Below are 27,391 nucleotides of genomic sequence, written 5' to 3'. Positions count from 1 at the left end.
AATCATTTCTCAACGTAATAAAAGTGGAATGAAATCTGTAAGATTATTTTTTCACATCAAATCACTCACCATCGTCGTCAACGACGCCCTGGTCGCTGGGATCTTCTATGAGAAGGGCATCGGCTAGAGGAATTTTGCCGACTTCTGGTACAAGGTGGAGACGTCCCCCGCTCGATTGCCGTGTCGTTAGAATCAGATGATTAGAAAATAAGAAACACTGTCTCAGAGCTTCCTTATCACCGCCACCCCAACTACCACCAAATGTTGTACTTAAACGGCTTCGAGCTCCGCGTGGCTTATCTCCAAGAATCTGAACCAAAGAACCTGCGAATCAGAAATGAAGCAACTGAAATTCAGATATATTTGGATTTATTTTACATTTTTTTATCTTCGGACTTTGATACGAACTTTTATCGGTTCTGATAATAAAATCACTGCACACGTGTGTCCGTCGTATTCTCACATTCACTAGAATCGTATAGTATATATAAATAGTCCTTTTTATAAGAGTAGTAAAAAAATATGGCAGCCTTCAGAATTGTGGAACTTAATCCCCCGAAGTGTTCTTATAGATGAGCGGGTTTCTTTTACTTTTATTATGTTTCGTTTTTTTTTCTTCTCGATATCTTCGACTCGTGGGACGAAAATTAAAGTACAATAAATTTTTAGAAAATCAACGAAAATGAAAAGAGTCGATTGTTTAGTCTAAATGAAATTGAAACGGTAACGCTAAATTCGAGTTTCAGTTGATCCCGACAACTTGCAGAGTCGTTTAATTATCAGTCCTTGTATTTATCATTATTATATTTGGTCCCGCGGATATTTTGGTCTGATCTTCAATGAGTTAAAACGCGCAATATATTTAATTTATCTTCTTCTTTTACAACAACAATAAAATCACTATCCCCTGTATTTGTTTCACTGGGGGGGGGAGGAGGATATTTTTTGTTTTTTTTTTTTTTTTTCCGTGTAACACTCCAGATATCACATATTATGGTACGTGCGAGGGGGTGTGATTAAATATCAAAATGGCAACTAAGCCGAGGCGTTGTTTTTGTCTACCCGCCACCCCCGCAGCTGTTTCTGATGTTGCTGCCAACCCCAGTTATTACATCGACCGATTGAACAGCAGCGACTTTAAGAAGTCGCCCGGTCATTTGAAGGACGCAAAAAACATTTATATATTTAGTAACCGTGATTTCGAATAGGTTTGAAATATTTTTTTTTCACACAATAGAGGTGGTCGAGCGATTTTCCAAGTCGTTTTATTTACTTTGAATAATTGCCATATTTTATTTTGGACGGTATGTATATACGATATAAAATAGTCTGACGTTTGCGTGGCAGCCATGTGACGCGAGATCACGCGTCGAGGACGGAGAAAACGGACGAAAGGCGCCGACGTAAGCGAACGAAAATATCGTGCGCAAACTCCTGTTAACATCGATTCGAAATATACGTATATCTATACACGGAATTACTTGCGGGACCGGACAAACTTGATGCTTCCATGCTTTCGAATGCGCAAGCTCGAAAAAGGGACGAAATCCGAACAATGTGACTCCGCGGAAATGTCTTGGAACGGATTTAGAACATCGTTATCGACAGAAGATGAAAGCTACTGACAACCCGAAGGGGGTCTAGAAATTCGCAATAAATAAATTTTTGCTCCCTCAAAACCACTCACCTTGTCTGACAAAGACTTGATTCACGTCCAGCAGGATATCGCAGCCTTCGACGATCATTCTTTCCACCGCCAAATTTTTTCGCAGGTTTTCAGTCTCGCTCACCTGTGGAAAGACGATTAGCGAAAAAGAAAAAAAAAACATTTTCGCGCAATTTCGATCTTCCGTCATCAATTTTGATGAAAAAAAAAACAATTTTTCAAACCTCATCGTGCATCTGACGAGACAAATCTTCCAGCTGTTGTCGGGCATTCTGCAAACTCTTTCGTTCCACGTGATCGTAAGGGGTGTGAGCTAGCAGTTCGTGTAGCGTGATGATGTACCGTGGAATCTGCAATAAAATCGATATAATATTTATTCTCTCGATACGCTGGTATCTATTTCATTGCTAAAAGTAAAACGCTCGATTTTACCTGGTGCATGGGGTAGGTGAGGAAGATTTCAAGAGACCGACCGTGGCAAGAGGGTTTGTTTTCCAATCGAGCTAAAAGCGCTGCAAACGATGGCGAGGATTGTTTACATTCGGTAAGGACTTGAAGACTGTAGTGATGGTTTCTGACGTACTCTTGGTAAATCGACAACATCGGTAATAGCATATTGAAGAGGTCACCTAGAATATTATCACCCTGATTAGAGCAATCAATTTTAATTAATTATATTTATCACGGCGGTATAATTAGTTACAATATAATTAATTACTCCGTTGATTAATCAAATGTCGGTTTCAGGGGAGTTTGATAAATATTTTAGATTTTCCAGATAATATGGAATTTCAACTTTCCGCGCGTCTCTCTTTGCAGTTACACATCAATTTTACCCCGAGGGATCGGAAACGCAAAGCGAACGCATACAGATGTAAATTTTATCAGTAATATCTCATATACGTATCCAGTTTGGAACGGTGAAGATACGGAATATGATGGTTTGTCATTTTAAAATTCATATTGCGGCGGAAAATTGAGAGAGAAGCAGCGATATTTCCACCAGCGTGTATGGTATACCGGGTATTCTAAGTATTTCGTGGAAAAAACCAATACAGCACGAGGTAATCGAACATCGCGATATTTCTGGCTGATTCCAATCCCGCGCCTGCAGTGATTGCCAATTCAGTCGACCAGCCGATACAATTATTCAACATTTTTTTGTATTACATTGAAATCCACTATTACCCAGCACTAGAGTCGGCCAACTTTCCATCCTCGATGTCAGACCCTTGAGGAATATTTGATGGAGAAATAGGACAGTTTCGCTGTTCAGGAAGATGCTATTAACGTCCTCGTGGCTACAGGGTGGTTTTTTTGAACTCGCCGCCATCTTGAAAGGGCGTAAAAAACAACTGACCAAAGCCTCCATCTGTTCCATGTATTCCTCCTCCGCTTCCACCATTTGGAAAACCAAACTGCGAAACCAGAAAAAAATTTCCACTTCAAAGCGAACGATTATTAAACCGAGCTCATTTCTTATCGATATCATAAGGAGACTATAACGACGAATGAAAAAAGAAAGGAAAAAGCGAGTAGGCGAGGGCTTGACGAGATCTTCGAGAGGTTTCCGCCCCTTCAGTTTCTCTTTTTTTCGCCTGTTTCAATCGTGGCGCGAAACAAAAAGCTAAGACCTAAAGTATGAATCAGGAGAGCTACGACCATAATATAGTCGGTCGAAATCAACGAGAGATCTGACATCTGCTTGCGCAAAAAAAAAACGAAGTCTAAGCGGCTTACCGAAGAGTTGTCGGGTCAAACGCCCCGAGCAAATCTACAAAGCCACGCGTTAGCCGCGAGCAAGATGGAAATGAATAAAACAAACGAACTGAGAAAGAAGAAATTCAAAAAGAATTATAACTACGAAATGAGGACGGGAAGTTGAAGAATTTTCAACGCACTGATCAGAAAGCGTGGAACTTCAAAACCAGGGAGAAATTGATCAAAACGTACAAGATGTTAATCAAAAATTATGGATGGAATTCTAAATTCTTGCTTCAGTCCTGCTATAAATTTCCACGCATACATATGACGTAAGAATGTTGAAAAAAACCGGGGTGAAAACTGATACGTGTCACACCGTCGGGGATTATCACAGAGTACAGGTGATTAATTCAGAATTATTGGATACAGAAACAAAAAAATTGCCAAATCCCGATAAACCGCAAGAATTTCAATGCCCGCCCCCATTGAAAAGTTAGATAAAATATGAAAGGCCTCATCACCTGAACCTGACAATCAACTTTTGGCGAAAAACGAAACAACGGCACATGTACAAATCGGATTCAAACGACACTCACCTGTTTCTCTTTCGCATGCTCTCCGCGTGGGGACTTTTTATATATTGTTCAACAATTTGCTTCCATCGACGCCTGCATAGCCATCCCCTGAAGAAACTCTGGACTTTGAGGATCTTTCGGACCTCCAGAGATTCTTCCGGGGCGCTAACTTCGTCGTCAACGCATGCCGGACCCGATGCAAGTCCTGCAACAGCCGGTCCAAGATCTCCACTTCCAACCGTGCATCCCGAAACCCCTCGAAAACCGCCTACTCCCTCAGAGGAACCGATGTAAGCCGGAGCTGCGACCGTCGCAGGGCGAAGTTGTTTCTTCAAGGCGCATAACTGCGGAAAACGACAAATTTTTCAGACGATTCGGACTATTTAAAAATTCCAAATAAAAGTCCAAGTCGGAACTAGCAAAGCCATCAGGAGATACGCCAGCTCTGTTCCGCTTTGCGATACAAATTATTATGCTTCGGGTAACCAAGGGACAAAATCTGCTCCTTTTACACCCCCTAAATAAAAAGTGACTACCGAAAGCACTTTTCTCCGAGGGCAGTTTTGTCTGATCCAGCACAAGCTTAAAAGAGAAAAAAAACTTTAAAAAAAAAAAGAAAATGAAAACTAAGGGGAAGCGAAAAACATTCCGATAAACGAGGACGAATTGTAACAGGACGTGATTCCGGTTTACAGTGTTTCTAAAATCATCTCTTGGTTTAGAGAAAGTAACAGCCTACGCCAAACTGGGGGGCAATCTACGACGTACCTACTTATCTGCCCGTATGGGTTTAAAATTTTCGAATAATGTAGGTGCCATCTGTTAAGGAATTCGTCGGGCATCAGAGGTTTGAAAATAAACGAAGAGAGATGTTAAAGTGAGTACGACGCGTCTGCCCGGAAATTTGTCTCCCCTGAATTTTTAACCCAGTAGCAAAGTGGCGAGCACTCTCGGTGGTGATAAATTTTAGATGAGGTTGGCTAATTACCTCCCAAAAGTGAAGGTGCATCGAGGGTGTAGATATCCATGGTTAATATGATAAAAATAAACTCACAAATCTCTTACGCGTATAAAAAAGAATACGTAAGCAGGAGTGAGACGAAATAATAACGCGAGGGAGGGGGTATGTTCGGTACCCGAATAAAAAATAAAGAGGATCGCTAAAATGTTTTTGTATACGTACAAACAAAAAAAGACATACTCGCTTTTTGCACGAACAACCGGTTGAAACCAAAGACCTAAAATAGAAAACAATTGATTGCGAGCGTGTTCATTCGGAAAATATCGCTTAAACGGTCAAGGGTGACTTACTACTCCTACTCCGAACGTTTCTCATTTTTGCCTCGGTACGAACCGAAGTACAAACATATCCCTCACACGTATAGTTACATGTTTCAGAGAATTGTAAATTGGTCGGGCGTTTTTTTAAATTTTAATTTCGAAATGGAAAGCAGACGACAGCTTTTTTTCCCTTTCCTTTTTCACTCTTCATTTATTTTTCATCCGTACCGATACCATTTGTTCATTCGCAAAGCATTTCGTGCTTTTATACCGAGACTTCGATTTTTTTTTTTGTTTTTTCTTTTTTTTTTTTATCGACTACACAGAATAATATGTGGCATTTGATGGCAAAATTTACATATAACGTATCGAATTCTACGAATTTGTTTACAACACCCGTAGTATACATGTCTATCTATAACATGTACCTACGTACGAGTATCAAATTCTCGGAACTTCCACCCACAATAATCCCTTGAACTTCTTTCTCCTCTGCGGAGAAAAAATAAGAAAAAAGATCCTGGGTACAAGGCCGCACGTAATTCTTGAAGAAGGTTTTCGGCCGTTCTACTCATGACCGCCTAAATTTATTACACGGGGCATTCCATGACATCTGGATTTAGATCTGGTTGGGTCCCTATATTTCTTCATTTTTTTTTTTTCTTTTCTGTTTCAACGACAGAAATTTTTACGTAACGCGTTCAAAGATATCTCCAATTTCTTTATCGTTTCGTCCTATCGCTATATTTTTTGGAAAGTATTTTCAAAATGTACAGTTTTGTCAAATCATGTCGAACATAACACAGTTTACAAGTAATTCTGCTACTGGAAATGATGATTTTTCGCGTTGAATTTTATTTTCCAAAGTTGACTTCATAGACAACATTTTATTAGAGCTTTTGAAGTTGGTCGCCAAGACTTGATACGTATATTTTTTCTTCATGTTGCTCTTTTTTGACATATGATCGAGATTTCGAGGCATGTCCCGTATACCCATCCATCTATCTTTCCGTAAGAGGACCACTAGACTCGAAGGATCAGACAATTGACCCGGGAAGTTGGGACGTATCCGGACCCTCGTCTTTGACGCGATCAGTCGATAGACGGTCCTGATTCGATTAGACGATAATCAATAATGATTCAATTGCCCACCCTTAACGGATAAAACACGCCTGCAGGCGGGAAGATCTTATTATAATGCTTCTCAACCTGCGTGTAAGGGAAAATGAAAATAGAACCTAATGTGACAATGAATTTTTCCTCTCTCTTCGAGTCTTATTTCTTTTTCACCTCGGGAAAATGCGGCAAGGGTCGAATAAAAATAGGTTAACCGTGGCGCTATGGGACCGTAGGGTCAGACACCATCCGCATCAATAAGAATCAATTACGATTCAATTTCGTTTCTGTTCCTTCGGCTTGTTTCATTTAGAAACTTTGAAAATTTATCTCACATCCCATACAACCGAGGGGACTCCGTCCGTCGAGCGGTTTAAGGAAAACATATTTTCCGACGTGGGTTTTACATCGTCCTATTTTTTTCACGCTATGTTTAAAATTCGACAAGTGAAAAATTGGACGAAAGAAAATCCGATGAGGCATTAAACGACCAAGAGGCTATTCGACGATCCTCATGTTACCCACCGACTTTTTTCAACTGCAGTTCCTAAAATTTCCAGTTATTGATTCACGCAGCTATTACGCTATGCGATATCGAAAATTGTCATTACCGTTGCACCACTTCGAAAAATAACGATTTTTTTTTCCTTCGAAATCGATCTCTGTAAAAAATTCAAATTTTAGCGATGGAAAATTCACGTTTTACGTCACAAATAGGAATAGTTCCTGTTCTTCTTTTTTTTTTTTTTTTTTTTTTGTCGAATTCCATCGGAATCGAAAGCACGCTTTTTAATCCTACGTGCACTAACCTCGGCTCGTAGTTTTTTAATCTCTGAGGCAAGTTCCTCACACTGTTGGGTATACTGCCACTTAGCCGTTTTCTCGCTCTCAACTATCTGCAGTAAGTGAAGGTGTTTTTGCTCAAGTTCCTCCTTCTGCAGCAGCAACTTGTTGAAACTGCAATCAAACCGTGCACAGGTATAGCGTGATACGTACGAATGTATGTACGCGCGTCAAGTAATCACTTGCATGGAAACAGTCGTTGCGAATATCACGTGACGATATGGAAAAGTTCAACGCGACTTCAGCCGTAATAACGTACAGCTTAGAAACTTGCTGTTATTATATAATCCGAAATAAAGTCGCTAAATCCCTGGCTAACTACGACGCGAATCACCGTGCGGAAAATTGCAACAGGGTGTTCCAAGTTTACCGTATAAACCAGAAGAAATTCCCGCCAACACCTCCGCAATTTTTATTCATTTTATTCCACCGCTTGAATTATCCTCGTAAATCCCACGGTAGAATGGTGAAAAATAAACTTCCCTAAATGATCATCGTTTAACTCTCTAAAGGGTTTCTGATGGGTTACCGTTTAAGGAGGAAACTTTGAAAATTTGTCGATGCTTCATAAAAATTAGACACACGATCCCGGGATTTCTGCGGGCTTTTTTTCTCTCTCCACCTTCTTTTTTTTCTTTGTTTTTTTTTTCTATTTATTTTCGTTTTTGATCGATGATGTATTAACGGTGGGCTAATGATACATGTATATCTCCTTGCACAATGATTGTCGTTGCGGAAGGTCGGGTGAGGTGAGACAGAATTTCTGTATCCATTATACAGGTTCTTCGAAGTGCGGGAAGGGCGCAGGGTGAGCAGTAAAAGGGAGAGTAGCAGTCTAAGGGTAAAATTAATGACCCGCGGTTATACCCTCGACCTCCAGGTCTTCCTTCTACCGAACGTAACTCGGTCGAATTGTTTGAGTAATTAACCAACGGTAGGGGTGCCGGTCAAAATAATCACCTTCAAGGTCACGATGACCGAACGAAAAATACACAAAAACTCTACCGAAATTACGATTCTCCGATCAGTTTGTTTTTCACCCTCCCATTAATAATTTTTCCACTTTCAAGCGAATTTTTATTCGTTATTTTATCGATGTCAAAGTACTACTGCTGACGGGGACAAACCTTTTACAACAAAAAAATAAGGAAACTAACCAAACAATAATCTATTCACGGCATGAAGAATCAGACGGCGAAATTTTCAAGTATATTATTTGGAGGGGGGAAAAACCGACAACAGGGGCCAACATTTCGTATAAATTTAACGTTCCGTATCGTTTCACATATTCCGGCTCTTGAATTGATCCAGTTCATTAGTATTCATACATTAATATCCCTGCCGTAGAAGTATGAATTATTTGAGGAATTCAACCAAAAGGGTTTTACACCATACTGCTAGGTATAATATACACATTGTTTGAACATCCCCTCCGAATTAGAGAAGCTTCCTCAGCAAGAGAAATCAACGGTAAGGTCATCACGTAAAGGCGCTGGCACAGAGTGTCGTACTATATCTTAAGATATTTTGCATAGGCCGTGAAGGGGTTAAATTCGGTTTGAAATTTCGATCGTTATAAAAAAAAAAAGAGAATCAACAAATAAAAGAATTAATTCAGTTAAATTTACAATCAACTGGCCCAAAAAGAAGTACACTACGTATTGACCGTGGGAAAATTCTCTAACGTCGCATGCGTTATCGAAGAATCAAAAATTTCTGTAACATGAAGCCCAAAAAGTAATTGTAGAGCACAAAATTCAACTAGATAACATTCGAATAATTCGAGTAATAAATTTTTTCTTAAAACTGCATCCTTTTATTTTCTGTTTATTTACCTGGCTTCTCGAATCGCGTCGATCCAAACTCCACAATCTGCTTCGGTAGCAGCGCGTAGTTCGTACTGACGTTGATTTTCCCTTCGGTAAGAAATGGCGAAGCAATGCTGAAAATCAAAGGAAAATTACTTCAAATGAGGAATTCAATATTTTATCTCCTCGTTTTTTTTTTGTTCACTCACGATTCGACAATCGGTCGACCTCTTTTTTTTTGCAAGGCGTGATGTTACGGCGTACTATTAAAATTTTAATCGAACACTCGATGCTTATAATAGAGACGTGCTGCAGTGAACAGAAGATTCTTAGAACCATTCAAAAGGGATTTCAACGCGGCTTTGAATACACCTGTTTCTTAGGCAGTAGCTTCTGCTTTTCGAAATTCAGGTCAAGGCGAACGCCGCCTTTTTCTAGATTCAGATTCCATTCTTTTGAATTCCAAACGAGCTCCAAATCATAAAAAAATATGTCTGAAAAACATGAGGACGCTTGGAACTGAAAATAACAGGACGCTCAAGTCGCAAAAAGATTTCGATATTGTTAGTGAAAAACCGTCTGTTTTTTGTTTATCGAAAATTTGGAAAAATATAACATCGAACGTACACATTTTTATATGAAATTTCCGATAGAATTTGAAACCGCCCTTTACATTCCAAAGAAGTGCATTGCAAAGCCATAAAAAATGAAAATCCCAATGTAAATCTTTTAGCATCTTGAGCGTCCCCAGCTATTTCGAGTTCTAAAATTCCTGTATTTCTCAAACATGAGTATGATTTGAAATCGTTCTAAATTAAAAAATTTCCAAAAAATGACGCACTCCGATGTACGTACACATGAATACATGTGCCAAACACCACTGCAGGCGTGTGACACAAGCAGAAAGAATCTTTGTAGGTGGAGATGCTTGAGAATTTCGCATGTATACAGGGTGGGGCATTTATCTTGAAACACCTGAATATCTCGCCAGCTAGACGTTTTCCGAAAAAATCGTTTATACAAAAGATATTTGACTTCAAGGGGTAAATGTAACAACGTTACTTATTTTTCATTCGGAGAATGGGTTCAGGGTCATTCGAAGGTCTAGATGGCGAGATATTCAGGTGTTTCAAGATAAACACCCCACCCTGTATACCCGCGTGGGTATAGATAAAGAATGTGCGCATCGCAATGTATATATGTATATGGTGAACGTAGATTCCAGATTTTTCATCCCCCTTTGAAAGGCAAACTTGCACCTTTCTACTCGTTAAAATTCACACGATGCTTATTCTACGTATAGAATCTCATTGAACTCCAGGGAAAACTTACTAACTGCTGCCACCCTGGAATTCAAAAACGAAAGCGTATCATGTTTTTCTAAAACCACCTCGCGAAGCGAATGCTCTCTGAAGTCGCGGTGCAGTCACCTGAGGTAAATTCCACGTGAAAAAGTGAGATGAAAAACCAACAGAATTTTCAGCTCACTCGAATTCAAATGCCTTTGATGAAATTCTGGGAGAAACGCAATCGCAATTAAAAAGTCGATAGCCTGGAATTGCGGTTTTCTAGATCAAATGTCGAACTATTTTCGTTCAACTTTTTCACGATTCGCGATACATATATTATCGGGAATTACGTCTTCTCGATTCACATTTTTACGAATATTATTGAAGGAACTGAATGTTGATATATCTATTCTTCACATTCTGTGAAACGTGAGTATATCATTTTCTGCATCAACAAGAATCTCGGAAAAGAAAAATGTTTAGAAAATCCTTTGAACTCCATTTTCCCCGAGGGTAGGTATATCTATAAAAAGTAAAATGAAATGAAATAACACAAGATAACAAGTAATTCTATTCTCTCGAGTAATCTCGAATGGCGGTGGAAAAATTTTTTTCAATTCAAAATAAATTCAAACCGAATTTGACTGAAAAAAAAAATTCTTCAAATAAAATATTTTGGAAAGAGTGGCCCGTTTAAAATGAAATGCCCCATCAATGGCAATAGCGCGAATAGGTAACTATACTAATTAAATGTTCATGCGAATGTACCGTAGGGTTGAGTATCAACACAAGTGAAGAGCGTTTATTACGTCGACGGTCTGGAAAATGTAGCACATAACGGGATCTCTTTCGTTATTCGGAGGACCGAGAGTCGGAGGAACATCCGACACACACCAGACCGGTGGGTTTCCGGGGTCTTCGGAATAACAAAAAACATCCGGACAACGAAATTTCATCTTACTTACAATTAGAGCATAGACGGGAGTTTGGTTGAATTTCTTTTTTTTTTTATTTCTCGTCTTTCGGATCGTCGATCCTAGTTGATGTTACGCAGTCTGTTTGAATCCGACCCTCAACCTAACGAACCCACGTAGGTATACGTATAGGTATATAACGATGGGCGAACGATTTTCGTATCTTTATACAAATGTACGTATGTTCCTATGTGGATAAATATAAATCACACATTGCTCCGCTACAAGTAAATTTTTTCCAACCATAGGTAGAAGGTGATGCTGGAAAATACAGAGGGCGAGGTAGGATGATAAGAGAAAATGCTTTATTTCTCTCCAGCGTTGTCTACTATATATATATACGTTCGTTTTTTTTTCTTTTTTCTTTGCTTTTACATATCGTATCGTACATAGGGCCATATGTACATAGCTATATGTAGCTAGAAGTTGTATCGTTCCTCGACGAGGTAGGTATCCATAAAGGTAGGTATAGGTGGGTACCTTCTAAATAATTCACGGTAACGTTGCCTTGGAATAGCCTTCCCTCATGTATACCGTACGTACATACATACACTCCTGAAATTGCCATAACCCTTCATTATTCAACGATTTTCCGGTACACTAACAACAAGAGTATTCCGGATATGTCTTTTCATCATAACCCCATGAAGGGGTTGGAGAAATGTAGAAACGAGCAACAAAAATTTACTGACCAATTCATTTTTACTTCTATCCCATCGTTTCGGAAAGCACCTATCCCAAGGGTATATCATCGTTCCTAATTTTTACTTGATAATTTTCAGAGACTATAAGAAATCTGATTTCGATGTGGGTGAAATATCTCGGAATCTAATTCGACGGAATTTTCAACCTATGTTAAGGCTATTATACGGTATAATTGGCTCCTTCCATGCGGCATGTACATGCATGCGCGGCTACGGTTATAGTGGTAGGTCTTTTCATATAGCAGCTGCTGTTACTCTATAGTATATATTAACTCGAGAATTATGCGTTAATTAAAATCCAACACGAACCACCACCCTGTTATAATGGGCGGTAGATAGGTATAATACATTACGCAAGCCATATTAGGTGGAAAACGCGCCTAAGTACCGGTGGTTAGACGGCATGAAGTTTAGTGGGGATTTTTTGTTGTTGTTGTTTTTTTTTTTTATTCTTTAATTTTTTTTCTCTATCTTCTCCCCTTTTTGTATAATATTTTCAATTTTTTTTTACGCATCTGTGTGTGTGTGTGTGTGTGTGTATACATATAGACATACTCGCATGGATACTTTTACATGTCGCATCACGTGCTCTTTAGAAGTAACGATTTTAGATGCCCTACTTTGAAAGTTGTTTTTTTTTTTTTCTTCTTTTTTAATTTTCTTCGATTTTGCTTTATTTTCTTCTCATTTTTATTTATTTATTATTTTCTTCGATCTTGTATCATGTAACGTACGAAGTACACGCATCATACATACCGGGAGAATATTTGGCGAAATCGGTGGAATTTTGAGAAACGCTTGTCGCTTTATTTCTGAGACTTGTAATTCAACGCCGATAATAAAATTTCCGAAATCCGTCGTCGAAAATTCCTGGGACCTGTCCTGATACTCTACTTTTTTATCTCTATATAGATAAGTATATGCTCATTTTCTATGGGATGACGTAAAACCGTTCACCGGTTTCCGTTCCCGTTCGTTCCCTGACCTTCAAACGCATTAACAAATTGGCACTGCGGTTAATACCGAATACACGTATATGAAGACACGTGTGTATGAATGTCCTGAAATACGTACATACGTGTGTGTATTATACGTATAGCTCTGTGACCCCGGCCTTCGAGATTTAGTTGCCAACCGTTATCTCTATTCAAATTCAGCGACACGTGCAGGAATAGAGGTAAATCTATAGGTTATACAATTCAGGCTAGTCCTTACTTCGTGCAAAATCGAAAAAGTTCTTTACCTTCGCCCGGAACAGAATGTAGCCTTTTCATATTATATAAGATAGAATAAGAAAAACAAAGATTCGAGAAGAAGGTATGAAAGAGGTATAAAAACTCACGATCACCCTGTTATGTACGCACAGTATATGAATATTTGAGTTATGTTCTATGTAGCGTTCAAAAACGGTGAAAATTTCGAAATCCCAGAGGCTATTCCGTGACTCGTACGTTTGTGTAATGTCGCACGAGGACGTAAAAAAAAAAAGAAGTCCTATTACACCTTATATTTACACTTACAATGAAATATACGTAACAGCTACCAGTTAATTACCTTACTAACAACCCCGCCATGATCACGTATACGTACGCTCTCAAAAACTTTCCTTAATTAGCCGACTATAAATGAATAATAAACCGCATAGGTTGAATTCCACATTTCTGTTTTCATTCAATTTCGCCTTTAATACACATACAATGAGGTATCTTGACAATACATATACATGTACGCATATATACATTTGTGTATATAGAAGCTCGATCATGCTCCACTTCATTTTCAAAGCTAACTCAATTTCCTTTGTTGTTGGGGGGGAAAAAAGAGTTGGTAAAAAAAATAAACTAAGGAAAATAAAAAAAAAATAAATAAATAAATAAAAGACTCATACGCCGCGGCGAAGGAAAAAAAAAAAATCCATTATATACACGGCTCCTGGAAAACGGGAACTGTTCCTCCCAAATCCTTCTCATCCCTCAAATCGAAGGGGTTGTTACCCACTATTACTTTCCTTTCATCGCATCTCCTCACTTTCAGCTACAAAATCGTGAATATTCAGAATCGAACGAACGAGCAACATGAAAATAAAAGGATTTTCATGCCCTACATTTTTTTTTTTTCTTTTTCCACGCTTCTTTTTTGGTTTTCTTTTTAACCTGTGACATGATTTCCAAAATGCAGATGCAACAGGTTCTGTTACGTCGGACACTTGTGGCTCACTCATAACTATAAACTCGCGTTATACTGAAAAGTTGAAAAGCGTAGTACCATAGAACTTCGATTTTCAAAACATGAAAAGAACGATTTTTGAATTTGAAAATTTTTTTTTTACTGCACAATTATATCAATTGAGCATTCAATTATGTACGTATATTATTCATGTTTACATTTAGTTTGAGAGTTAATTCGAAGCTTTTATATACAATATACATGAAATGGGTCTGAGTAAATTACATGACGGTGGAACGAGGTTTCTTGTTCTTATATCGTAAACTCGAACGAACTTCTCGGTTCTATAACGTAACCTCTTTTACCTCGTCCGAAGGGATGATAAAACAGTATTATCAAGCTAATTCGGAGAGTCGCAAGTTCTGTAAATGTGCGAAAACAAAAAGAAGGGAAATACCGACAAGAATTCACCGTCAATGGTTAACACTTTTTATTCCGAAAACTTAGAATCTTTGTTTTTTAGTAAAACACACCGATGAACCTCGCTTATTCATCACCATCACCATCATCATCATCATTATTCTGATCCTTCGAAGTAAAAAAAAAACATTAACCCACGTTTTGAAGAGGCAGAAAGGTTTTCCACCTAGGCGAAAGATCTTCATCAGACGAAGAAAATAATGACCTGACCTCGAGCTTTTTTTACCATAATGTCCGTATACCTTGAGAATATTTTTCTCTGTCTTTCTTCAACTAGACGTTATCTATGTAGACATTAAACCGGAGGGCTTTTGACGTAGGGATTTACAGGACTTTGATATCGACGATTCGAATTCTGACGTTTTACAATTTTAGATTGGAGATGGAAGTAAGGTAGGTTGTAACCAATTTCCAAAAAACTACCCCTAAATCGATAAATTAGAAATGTTTGGAGTACAAATTCGCAATCGATCCCAACGATTTATAAAAGGACTTTATTACTCCGAGACTCTTAAAGTTTGGGCTAATTGGAGAATTCATATATTGCGCTCTTCTGAAAAGTCAAAAAAACTATTCCCAACTCCGGGAATTGGCAATTTTATGATAAATCACAAACTCGCTCTCCGCAGGGGTAATTATACGATGAGAGATGCGAATTCTTGATAATCATTTGTGAAATTATGCCCTCGTTAAATGGAAGAGACTTGTGCTACATTATTAAATTTCAAAGGATCATTACGAACAACTTTGTATTCTTATCGATCATTTTTTTTCCAAACATTTCTCCGATGCTGACGAGGAGTCATTTCGGCAAGAGGTTGAATTATTTATACCGTAAGTCGAGACTTTAGTTGGGCAAATACCAGTTTCAAAGCTGTTTTGTCTACATAGCCATCAGGTCGACCGCACCTTTGAAATCTAGATGAACGGAGCAAAAAGCAAACTCAAATTACCCCCTTCAAAACTCCCATCCACCCTGGAATCCGCTGCCCATTTACCACCGCCCCGACCTTCTCGACCAAACTTATACTTCCCCTTGAAAACTTTGCCCTCTAGATGATACTTTTTTATTTCTGGTAAAACGTAATCACGGATAGTATTTCAAAATTGCAATCGAATATCGAACAATCCCCGTAATCGAAACTGGAAAATAAAGCAAAATCGCGTGTAACTCAATTCCTTCTTACAGAATAAAAAAAAAAAAAAAAAAAACAAGGGTCAAGAGACGTTGAGATACAAGGAATAGCTCGAAATATAGCTTCTAATTAACTACCCGAAATGCTTTTATCCGTAAATCAGTTCGATAGATTGTTAAGCAGCGTAGATCATTAATTTTAGAAACGGTAAACTGATGATTTCACAGCGGTTACGCTATAACAGTATAAAAAAATTAAATTCAACTCCGTAAAAATCAGGAGATTTTATTCCGAAATTTGGGACTCAGCTGATCGCAACTGAAATAAAATAAATGAAACAAAATACACTAGCTTTCCACGAGCCACTCCCAACTTGAATACTTGCCGATGTTTGGGCAAGGGCGAGGGGGGGTACATAATTCAGCAAAATGTTTTTTTTGTTATCCTATTGAAACGATTCCATCCGTACGGATAATTAACCGATCTCATCGTAACAGGTGTATGATAATTGAAGGCGTATTGTCGGCGAGAGTTTTGCCAATTGATGACGTTAGCAGGGCGAGGTGGTCCCGGTTTTAGGTTCACGGTAGGTGAATGCAGGTAACACGGAGGGGGCAGGGGTCGGATACGGGAACGCCTGCGGTGAAGACTCTCGTCGCTCCATTCCCTGATCTCAATCCCTGGCGGGCCGAAGCCGAGGTTAAACGGCCAAGGCCATTCTCTCTGCCCTTCCGCGATTGTTCATTGGCCGCACGGAAAACCCTGGCCCGGGGAAGCCCCTGATGTCTGCGCCACCCCCAAGCTCCACCTGCGCCAGGGCTCCGGAGCACTCTCGTTTTTTTATTTTGTTTTGTTTTGTTTTTTTTTTTTTGTTGTTTTCACTCTGTTATTTTTACTTCATTTCTATCTATCCGCGTATCTCGTATTTGTTCGTTTCCAGTGTAGTCGAGAGTATGGTAGTCTGCTTTTTTTTTATCTTCTATAAAATATGCACAGAAATAAAAACGTTAAGGAGCACTCAGCTCGTGCACCTGTTGAAAAAGATCTTGGAAAAATATCTCACGGACGCCATATAACTAGTAAATTTATTCTGTTACATACACTGATTTGAAGTTTGTTTGTGTTTTTTTTTTTTTTTGCTATTTTGATTTTTCTGAGGCCACCATTCAAACTGGGGTCGACTTTGGTGCTTCCACTGTTTTTGCGGAATCTATTCTAAGGCTTTCAATTTATAGAATAATAAATTGCAGACCTCAAAAATCAGTATGGACGTCTAGGTACCGATTTTCGTTTGAACACCTTATTAACCTTATCGGAAACGATCGAATCTGACCTTTTTTTAGGCAGGGCCAAATAAAAAGGACCCTAATAACCGCGTTTAGGGGTAGGTCATATTGTAACGATTCAGTTGGGTCGAAAAAGGAATATTACGAGCTGGGAAGGGCTACCGATTGTGAGTCCGAGTATACGTAACGTCGACGAGCGGGTGGTGACTCACCTCCCTCTCGTTATATTTCCGTCACATTACCGCGTTCGCTTTTTCGTTCGGCTCATATTGTAGCCCCGATGAATTCCTTACGGGGTCCAGATGCAGGACGAGACGTAGGTACGTACGTACGTGTAAGGGAGGTGGGCATTAGTTTCGGGCAATGGTGAGCTATTTTTAGACATGAATACGGAATCGATTCATCCCGTCCTGATGATGCCAGGCTACTCCCTCCCGTCCCCACCCCCCACCACCCCCCCTGCCGCTTCCTCTCTTCGCGTTGCCGGCTGGTCCACGACTGGCCTACTCCACCCCCGCCGCGTATCTCCCTCTCTCTCGACGTACCGCACGACTACTATAGTACTCCGTATTTTCACGAATCTCCCGTACGTCCTTCCACCTCCCTACCCTCCCCTAGTCGCTTCTCCCTTCGAACCCCCGTAAGGATATCGCGCAGCGACCCTTCAGAAGCGAACGCAACTGCAGCAACAGGCGCGCCGGGCTTCTCGACTCTCTTGGATTTCAACACGCTTTGAATACATACATATGTAGATCGGTAGGTACATACGTAATATGGCGTTTCATATTCCTAACTAAGTTCACCTAGCTACGGCCTCGTTTTACTTCCCTCTGTCGCCCCCTTGGTTTGCGCGGGACTCTTCCGGGTCTCACCGCCCTCCTCTGCGTCGCTTTTCACCCGAGCCTCGTGACCTCGCAACCTCGTGACCCCGCTCACATGCCTGTATCCCTATACCGACTCCCATGTATAACGTATGTACGTAGTATGTACATACATCGTAACGCCGCGTTTTCTATACCGAATGTTGCGGACTTTCAGTTTCGTGATTTTGTTATATCTTCAGTACCTCTGATCAATTTACTGGAAGAGAAAAAGCTCCTCCTACAATTCTGGCTTGTTTTTCACTTCTATATTTTTTTTGTTAGTTACGACTCGTTTCAATCTGTGTTATTGAAAATTTGACGGTAGCATACGTTCAAGAGGACGAGAAATCCTGAGACTGGACCCAATTGGCAAGCGTGAATCCTCGAAATCTTTTCGATCCACTAAAATTGAGAAAAATCCGATCGTCGCTTCACAATTTTTACGATGCATGTCTAGACATATTCTACGACCACCGCGACTCCTCTAAAAAATTCCTTCCAGGTTGTTACGAACCCGGGTTTCGAATGAGCCTAAAAATCTTCGAACGATTATTCTTCCAAAAATAATAAATCTTTCTATTACGAATATTTTTTATAATTATTGTTCGTAACTCGAAAGAAAAAAAAATGGTGGTTGTGATAACATCCCTAGTCTTCATTCTTCAGGAAACTCACGATGGTCTTTTTTTTTTATTTTGTTTATTTTATGTATAAACGGATCCGTTCAGGTCAAAATTGAATTCTCCTTCGACCCTCTCGGCGTCCATTCGTCTGATGATATATATTATTGCTTTGTTTGTTCCAACCCGCTAGAAAAAAAAAACAGATGAATTTGTACGGAAACCAAAAAAAAAAGGTTTCGGATCGTACGGCAGGAGAAATTCCGCGCGAGAAACTCAACGATCGTTCTCAATCAAATCTCAACGACCCTAATTTCTCGTATATGAATTTATCACGTGTACGTACGTACACTCATACTACCATGTATAAATATATATACATTAACTCTATTAACACCCCTGCACAATAATATATGAGGGTCGAAAACGTGACCCGGATCGTAAATATGTTTCTCAGTACATTCTAATGTAAAGTATAATTTGCATTACATAATTATGAATACTTTAATCTAACCTCTGAAGTGTGATTATGACATTACAGATTTTTTTGAAAAAGAATGCAGCTTTTGAGGTGTAGCAATGATAAAAAAAAAAAAAAAAAAAAAAAAAAAAATGGAAAACGGCTCATCAATTGCGGGAGATGCAGTCGGGGTGTATCGTAAAGTTTAGCCTTTTTCTTTCCATTTCTCATCTCTTCAACTTTCTCTTGCGCTAAAGGAATCGAAATTATTGAGATGTGTTTTTAGAAATCGAATACACACGTGAGTTTGAAAAGTTAGCAATAAAAAGGTGATTATACTTTGAAGTAAATAAAAAGAGAGTAAGAATGAAAAAGTCCGAGGGATCTTTAACGATATCTCGTTAATTCGAGGTCTCGATGTGGACATAAATCTATATCAAATCGAGGGCTGAGGAGCAGAAGCACGTAACCCACAGAAAAATATGGATGCTGAATAAAAACTTGTGCCGGAAAATTGAGCGCAAAGAAAAACATCAGAATTACAGTGCGTTTAGATGAAATGTGATGCGGAATAAAAAATAATGAAATTTTCACTTTACCTCCTGATTCTCAGCCTTCGACCAATATGACGATTGTAATTTTTTGTTATTTTTCAACTATACATATACCTCACGAAATCATATTGGATATTAATCGTTTTTATTCTCTCTCTCTCTCTCTCTCTCTCTCTCTCTCTCTCTCTCTCTTATCTACGATATGCCGTACATACGTTATCGCATAGCCATATATCACCCGATACACGTGTGTACGTACGTGTTGCGAAGCATATTGAATTTATTATTTTCATTCGAAATTGTTATCGAATGCTTACGCTTTTTGCAAAGTTGATAATTTGATTTTGAAATGGACGATGATACGAATAAATCCGTCAACCGTGCGGAATTGTTATTCGGTTGCATTAGCAGTGATTGCGAGTCAAGTTTCCTACGTTTTCCAAACATGCGCCAATCTTTCCAATCTACTAGGATTGCTCGTAGTGTGACTGCTGCTGAAACGGTCTTCCCGCGTGATACATCAAAATTAACGGCCGACTTCAGTTTAGTATGATGAGTAATATGCATTAAAACCGGATCAAGTATATGGTCAAATCTCTGATTTTGTTGCTCTTTATGATTAGAGTAGTTGATGACAACGCGATAATTTTAGCTCAAGGTAGAGGTCGTAATAATTTTTTACTACCTACCTTCTCTCTGCCTACGATTACTTTCTTTCCAAATACAAAAAATTTTGATTTTCACCTCCCTTTTCCTTTTCGTTATTAGTTTTTAGGTTCTTTACATCTAACCCAATTCTTATTAGGATGACGGAAAGGACCGATTCAAAGGAGCACTGCTTTTCAGATGTCAACGACCCATATCAATTCTGAAATAACGCCGTGTGAAAACCGCAGCAGTTTTCCTTTTTTCATTTTGACCCTCTTTTTTTGTTAGATTTTTCACCTTTCGACAGAATTCATATTGCAAAATTCATTTCAAATTTCGCAGGAAATTTTTCCAGACTTGCGCATGATTTTTCCCTACTTTTTTTTTCCTTTCGTGAGAATTATTTTAATTCCGATAGAAAATAACTTTTCTTGAATTCAACGGTTCTTCGCGATTTTGCACCTCAGCTATTGCAAATCCATTAAAACATTCTAATTGACAATAATATCATGTAACACTATTTTATACAAAAAATATCACGTTATTTGACCAGATTTCAATTGTACTCGATGGTATTTTTTGTATAATCGGACTGATTTGTCAGAAAATGAAAAGTACCTCTTAAAGTTGGTATCATTGTAGGTCAGTTTTTCGATATTGATGCCAAAAATTCTAAGCTTCCAATAATTGAATTAAGTATGTCCCCTGATTCGCCCTCTTGACCTATGGATATCATCGCGACGCGATGGAATGGGGTTATAATACTGGAATTTCGGATCATTGCAAGCATTTCAGACCATAGATTTCAGGTGGAAATACTAGATTTTTTACCTCCGTTTTATTACCCTGTGATTTCTTTGAGATCAGAGTAGTTTCCTCGCTTTATTAGTTTCAATCAATTCGGTACAACTCACGGTATCGATCGTTCATTCGTTTCGAACACAAGAATTTAGAGAAAAGAAAGAAAATGAAACCGAATCAAAAACAAAGAGCGATTTGTACGTTTACCGAGCTCCATTTTTTCAATTGTTTTTTTATTCCTCCTTTTTTCACGGGTTTTTCATGGTTCAATCGCACTCGAAATTTTCGACAAATTGGACACCGGTTTATTTCTGTTCAACGTCGAAATGCAATGAGAGAACAGAAAACAAGAGCCACCGGACTGATCTGGTTTTCAACATCTTTTTTTGTTCGTGCGGATTAGAAGAATTTAATTAGATCCGTAAGTCTCAATAATTTACTACGTTCTTTTTTTGTAACTCTTTCCTTCGTGGGTTTTCGCGGGTGAGAGCGACACCGGAGGTGAGCCCAGAAGTGGAGGAAATTCGTAATTGACCTTTGATCACCCACGGTAACAATCGTGACTGGTAATTAAAGGAAATAATTAATGGTGTACGTGAGCGAAAGGTACACACTACTAGTCATACCCCGTACGTTCACACGGTTTAATTAAATTAATACCGTACCCCTCAGGTGAGCATATGTATCGTAGAATATTCGCGCAGATTCATAATGTTCATTATTTAAACGGCAATTTTATCTAATTTTCGAGTGAAAATCGCTACTTTGAATCACGATGATTGAAAAAATCGCAAATCCGAGCTGAAAAAAACACACAAATCTCTACCAAGGGATAAATAAGTAGAATTGAAAAAAGTTATGGAAACGATAACAAAAACGAATAAATATAATATACGAGTATATATTTATATATATATATAATATGAAAAGAGAAAAATATTACACGGCCGAATGGAGGGGTGGATTTAACCCAGGGGCAAGGCTCAACCTCGAACGAAGTGATTCCAAACGAAATTGAAGAATAAAAAAAAAAATACAAATGCCAAAAGAAACAAGCTCGTCGAATCATTTCGAACGCATATACATATATACGTGTATACTATGTATACGACTGTACGGAGACAACGATGGCTAAATTTTTTCCATTTTTTTGCGTTACTTCCCCTGAAAAATATCCAAACATTATTTCACGTCTGCACGGACTCTGCAGAATTCCGGTCATCGAAACAGTTTTATTATCTTTCGTTGCGAATATTTTTCAGCCGGCTTCTCTCGCTCGTTCGGGAGCCTCATCCACTTCTTCGGTTAACGAACGCTCATGGCCATTATCATGTCAGTCAGTTTATATAGCTACCCCGCGGTGCGGCGTAGAATTCATCGTCGGGAACACAAACTCCCGAGGGATTTACGAGCTCCGAGCTAAACCAACGGTGTCGAGAGCAGCACCGGCGCAACAGCAGCAGCAGCACCGAGCCGGCATTGAGCTCGGCTGATACCTTGATGGGAGCGAAAAGTTTCGGGTATCAAGCTCGAATTAAATACAGTCACGACTCGGAGATTTATACGAACCACCCCCGATACTCAACATTCCCCATTTTCCCCACGGAACTCTCCTCTCTGGTCTCCACCCCCGGAGAAGGAAAAAGAGAAAAAAAAAAAAACAAAAGACAAACTACCTACGGTGGACACAAACGAGCTTCAAACTTCCGGAAACGATTTATCCGTGAGGCAAGGGAAACGAGAAAAAATCAGAAAATCGCTTTCTTAAGGGAGGGGCGGGGGGGAGGCACAAAGGAGAATTTCCTTCATGCGGAATAGTAGTAGACTGCGAAGCAACAGCTTTCCCTCCCATCCGGTTTATATGTTTCCATTTTAATTCCGCCTATGGTTTTTATTTTATTTCAGTTCATCTTCTACTCTAGTTTCTCTCTTCACTGGTAGAGTTTGCGAGGAAATAAGGGTCCCGAGGGAAGGTGTACGTGTGTGCAAAAGAAAAAAAGAAAAAACACAAACAAATATTTATAGACGTAGGCAAAAGTATATCTAGACGCGATCTCTTTACTTTGAGATTACTTTTTTCGCACCGAGGTATTGCTCGGCCAATTACTTAGAAAAGCAACCTTTTATTCATTTTTTTTCTTTTTTTTTTTTTTTTGTTTCTCATTTTGGTTCGCTCTTCTTTCTTCCGCGTGCACACATATACTTGTGCTGATTTGATTTATTTTTTTCATTTTTCAGTTTTTTCTTCACAGTCGCGCTTTTCTTATACGTATAAAAATTACATTCCAGGAAAAACTGGGCTGAAGGAGGGTCGACTCAGGGGGATGAATGTTCTAAAACCCCCGTAACTCAACTCGCGCGCAGTTGAACAAAGTGTAATAATAAAGTATGAGACGCGCGCAAAAGAAAGGGAAAAATGAAGAGAATAAAATAAATACATAGGAAGAAAAGTTTTTGACGGGAACGATTACGGTAGAAATTCATGTAGATTATACAGACGAAAAACGATCGCGAAAAATCTACATGGGATGTGTATCGTGTACGTGCATCTGAGTATTTTAGTGGTTATTTTTTTTTCCGAAGCATTTTTGAAACGAGAAATAAGTAAAACAGTTCCGTTGTCAGTAAGTTGCTGAATTTTGAGAGACGGAGAAGAAAAGGGATAAGAATTCCTCTCGAAGTCGATGACTTAAAAATGTCAGTCTCATTAGATTAGTAATGAATCAGATTCCGGTGTTTGTAAAGCTCGCGAAACTTTGATCTTCCGTAAATAACTGCAGACTCTGATTACGAGAAGCGCGCCCGACTCTTTTAGCGGTGCGATCAGGAGAAGGGGGGGGGGGGCTTCAACTTTTGGTTTCAAGAGAGTGTAGATATCGTGTATAGGTAGAGAAGGGAAATAACTAGTGTAATATATAGTTACGTAATTAGAATACCAAACTTTCTCGGTTCACCTCACTGTCTAAGCTAAATTCTAACGACTTTGAGAGATGGGGAAATTTATCACTGATATTAATCGACGAAGTTCACTTGGAACTCCATGAAAACGTTGATCGAAAATGCTACTCAACAAAAACCTTGTTCCGCATTTTTTTTTTTTTATTTAAAAATGTAGCTCTACGAACGTTTCTCTTTCCGTCTTCGAACTATAATTATATTTCCTTCTATTAATTTTTGTGAGTTTTTTTTTACTTTGGGATAAGTGAAATGAAAGGCGACGCTATATCATATAATGTAACATTTCAACCTCATATCGAAGATCGCAGTGATCAAAAACCTAATCCTCAATTTTTTTTTCTCATCCCCAGTTCTGACAATTTTTCTATAAAATCGATCTCGCAAATCCTTTCGACCGTTCTAAATTGTTTCTTTTTTCTATTTTTTTTCCCCCTAATCCAAGGTACTGAAAATGAGAGGCAACTCCAATAGGATGCATAGGTATACAAAATACGTACATCTGAAAGGAATATCAAATTGCAGGGGGTTGAATAACGCCCTAATGAATATATATATTATACATCGCTCGGGGTGGTTGGCTGGTTGGGATGGCCCGTTAAAGAAAAGTTTTATTAAACCAGTCAAAGTATAAAGTATCTTTAAGTAAATTAGATTCAACCGCGAAAAAGTATTACTTTTATTCATTTATTTATCATTATTATGATTTTTCTTAGTCCGTTGACGTTCTTTTTGGAATATCCATTCCATAGGTCGTATACACATACACATGTATATCATAACTCGTCGATAAAGAGTAAGAGACGTATTGTGCGAGATGATCATTTAATTTACTACGTTATAAAATCTATCGATTAAAACTTTTTGCACATACCGCATGTACACATCTTCGATACGTAATGTGCGTGATGTACACGATGTGTATGTATACATGTACATATGTATGTACATAATTTTGATCGTGCGTAAGCCTCTTGTTCGCCAAATGTGTCACGTAGGGGTAGAATATGTATACTATACATAGTACGTATTTATTTGCGCATATCGCGTTACACAAGTGTTATCGTTTTACATACATAGGTATATATACACACACAAATAATCATATATATATATGTATATGTATATATATGAGGTATCGAATTTTTTCGTATAAGATATATATAGTATATTTCCAGAGTACTACGATTACACGAAATGAAAAAAAAAAAATCAAGTAGAAGAAACAAAAATTCGGTTACCTGAAAATGAACAACGAGCCAGAAAAAAAATTCGTTTAAAACTTTTTTTCAATTTTATTTCGAAGCCAGTGTGGTGTTGAAAATAAAAAATAAAATTGAATTATAATGAAATAAATCGAAAAATGAAACAGCACTTGAAGTTTTCGTTTTGTTTGTTTTATTTTGTCTTTTCCCGGTGTATAATTTGCGACGTGGTTGAACGGAATTTAATTAAAACCGGTATACCTATATTGTTATACATTGAAATTATTTCAGTTTGAAATGCTTACCTGTTTATCGGGTTCCTTTCCTTTGGCTGTTATTAGACGTTCGCAGTAACAACCCTCGAGCAAAACGACACCACTTGGCCTCGAACAACTCTCGCTTTCGTAGTAAAACAAGAGATTCTGGAATTAGGGAGAATAGAAAATCAAAATAAATATTTTCTCACCGCGCACTGCATGGGTTCAGATGAAATATTTATACGTAATTGGGTGGATGAATCAGTCGTTCGAACAATCCGGAAATTAATTCCATCCACTCCGCCGCTCATGGTACCGAGACGCATGTGTGAGCTTTCAGCATTTTCGATTCTAAGATTCTACGTATTGTTATTACGAATAATGTGGACTTGGTGTAGAACGACCTGTTTATGAACAAACGTTATCAAATGCCGGTGGCGTGACAACTCTTGTTCTGAATGCTCATTACTTCGGCTTCACATCGAACAATGCCTTTATACTGCGAGAGCGTCAACAAGTTCTATACAAATATGATGTACATATGCGTATCGAACCCGGTATGTATACCACGTATATCACGTATTTTTTATCATAGAGGGCGATCCCAAAGAATATCTTGGAGAAAGTTCTTCTCCTTATTTCGTTCTTCAAGGATGTGAATTTTTCACGCAAGGTGACCAGAAGAAAGTACACGCGTCCATTTTTAATCATACACTCATTATTCTGAATATGGGTTACTCATTGTCAGTTACCCTTAAAAATGCATCTGGTAATCAGGTTCTTCATAAAAATAGGAGGGAGAATTGATTACCGATTTCACTCGTTCACTGACAATGAGTTCTTTCTCTTTCGATCGCGAAATTCAGAGACTCCTCGAAAATGATGAACGTCATTTTGAACTGGAAGATTTCCGAATTTTGTCATCATTTTTTTTTTTAATTCATGTGACATTGAAAAACTTGCTCATTATTACGGCTGTTTGTGGAAATTTGGAATCGAAATTCGTTTGGTATCTTTTCCTCGTTTCAAGTAAATTACTGAAATTCTTGTTATTTTACCTGATAAAGGACGAACCATCGCAGCTGCCACTTAGCCGAATCAGCTGTACGTTTGTGAAGATGTCCGGCGAGAGAATGATCAAAATGTGCTCTCTCTGATAGCATCACGAGCTGAGCATCGTTCACCCTTACTAAAACAAGAAGCGAAAAAAAAAAAACGGACCAACATCAATTATTTGCTTGGACACCGTTTCGGAAGGTTTTAGATTTTTTAATTTCCATTTGCGACGTGTGTAATGACGTTAAAAGAAGACTGTTTTTTTTTGCTCCGGAATGGTTTTCTGTCTGCACCAAAATCGAAAAAGCAGAGAATCAAAAAAAAGGTCAGAACGAAGTATAAATTGTTAGTTATAATTACATGTCTGTTTCATTTCGAAGTTACACATTTTTCACTAATTATCATTTGTTACATTACAACAAGCGCATTATATATATACTTGTAAAGTTTCTTTTTCTTTTCTAGTTTGAAAACAGTTTTCGAAGTAAATATTTTTAATTATTCATCGGATGAGAAGATGATACACTAATTGTCTAGCGTTGTAAAGTTTGGATGAGTTTTCTTGGAGCGACGGAACAAGTGGAATTAAAACCAAGGGTTTGCAAATAAGGTGTACGTATATATTTACGTATAATGCAATATACATATACGCGTATATACGAAGAAACCGTAATCACTGTTTCATCCCTATCTCGAATACCCTAAGCAAATAAAAACCCTCCTCTACTGCAGCGGCGTCTGCCAATTCAACGATCATGCGATGATCGCTTTCAATCACTAGAAAATTATAATCTTTACCCGATTAATTTACACAATTTTTTATCCCCCATTTCCTCAGATTTCAATTTCTTTTCTCTTTGGCCTTCCCTTTTTCAACGCCATCATTCTTCCAAAACTTTACAACGTAAGATACACCTAAGTATTACACCCCTTAATTTGGGTCG

At 38.4% G+C, this 27,391-nt stretch overlaps 1 protein-coding gene across 3 annotated transcripts in view; it reads right to left on the bottom strand.

The window, feature by feature from the left end:
• The window catches only part of LOC105683116 (ras-specific guanine nucleotide-releasing factor 2-like), a 37,187-nt gene that overhangs the window by 8,064 nt on the left and 1,732 nt on the right, over positions 1–27,391 (bottom strand). For all 3 annotated transcript variants that reach the window (XM_048649357.1, XM_020850710.2, XM_048649356.1), the window contains exons 2-11: positions 26,450–26,580; positions 25,440–25,556; positions 9,021–9,127; positions 7,152–7,299; positions 3,967–4,289; positions 2,855–3,084; positions 2,099–2,295; positions 1,891–2,016; positions 1,688–1,790; positions 70–324 (exon numbers count right to left, since the gene is read on the bottom strand). In XM_048649357.1, coding sequence (XP_048505314.1) covers positions 70–324; positions 1,688–1,790; positions 1,891–2,016; positions 2,099–2,295; positions 2,855–3,084; positions 3,967–4,289; positions 7,152–7,299; positions 9,021–9,127; positions 25,440–25,556; positions 26,450–26,580 — 1,737 coding nt within the window. The remainder of the gene's footprint in view (positions 1–69; positions 325–1,687; positions 1,791–1,890; positions 2,017–2,098; positions 2,296–2,854; positions 3,085–3,966; positions 4,290–7,151; positions 7,300–9,020; positions 9,128–25,439; positions 25,557–26,449; positions 26,581–27,391) is intronic.

Source organism: Athalia rosae, chromosome 2, assembly GCF_917208135.1.
Source record: "Athalia rosae chromosome 2, iyAthRosa1.1, whole genome shotgun sequence".
Lineage (NCBI taxonomy): Eukaryota > Metazoa > Arthropoda > Insecta > Hymenoptera > Athaliidae > Athalia > Athalia rosae.
This window is presented reverse-complemented; position numbering and strand designations above follow the sequence as displayed.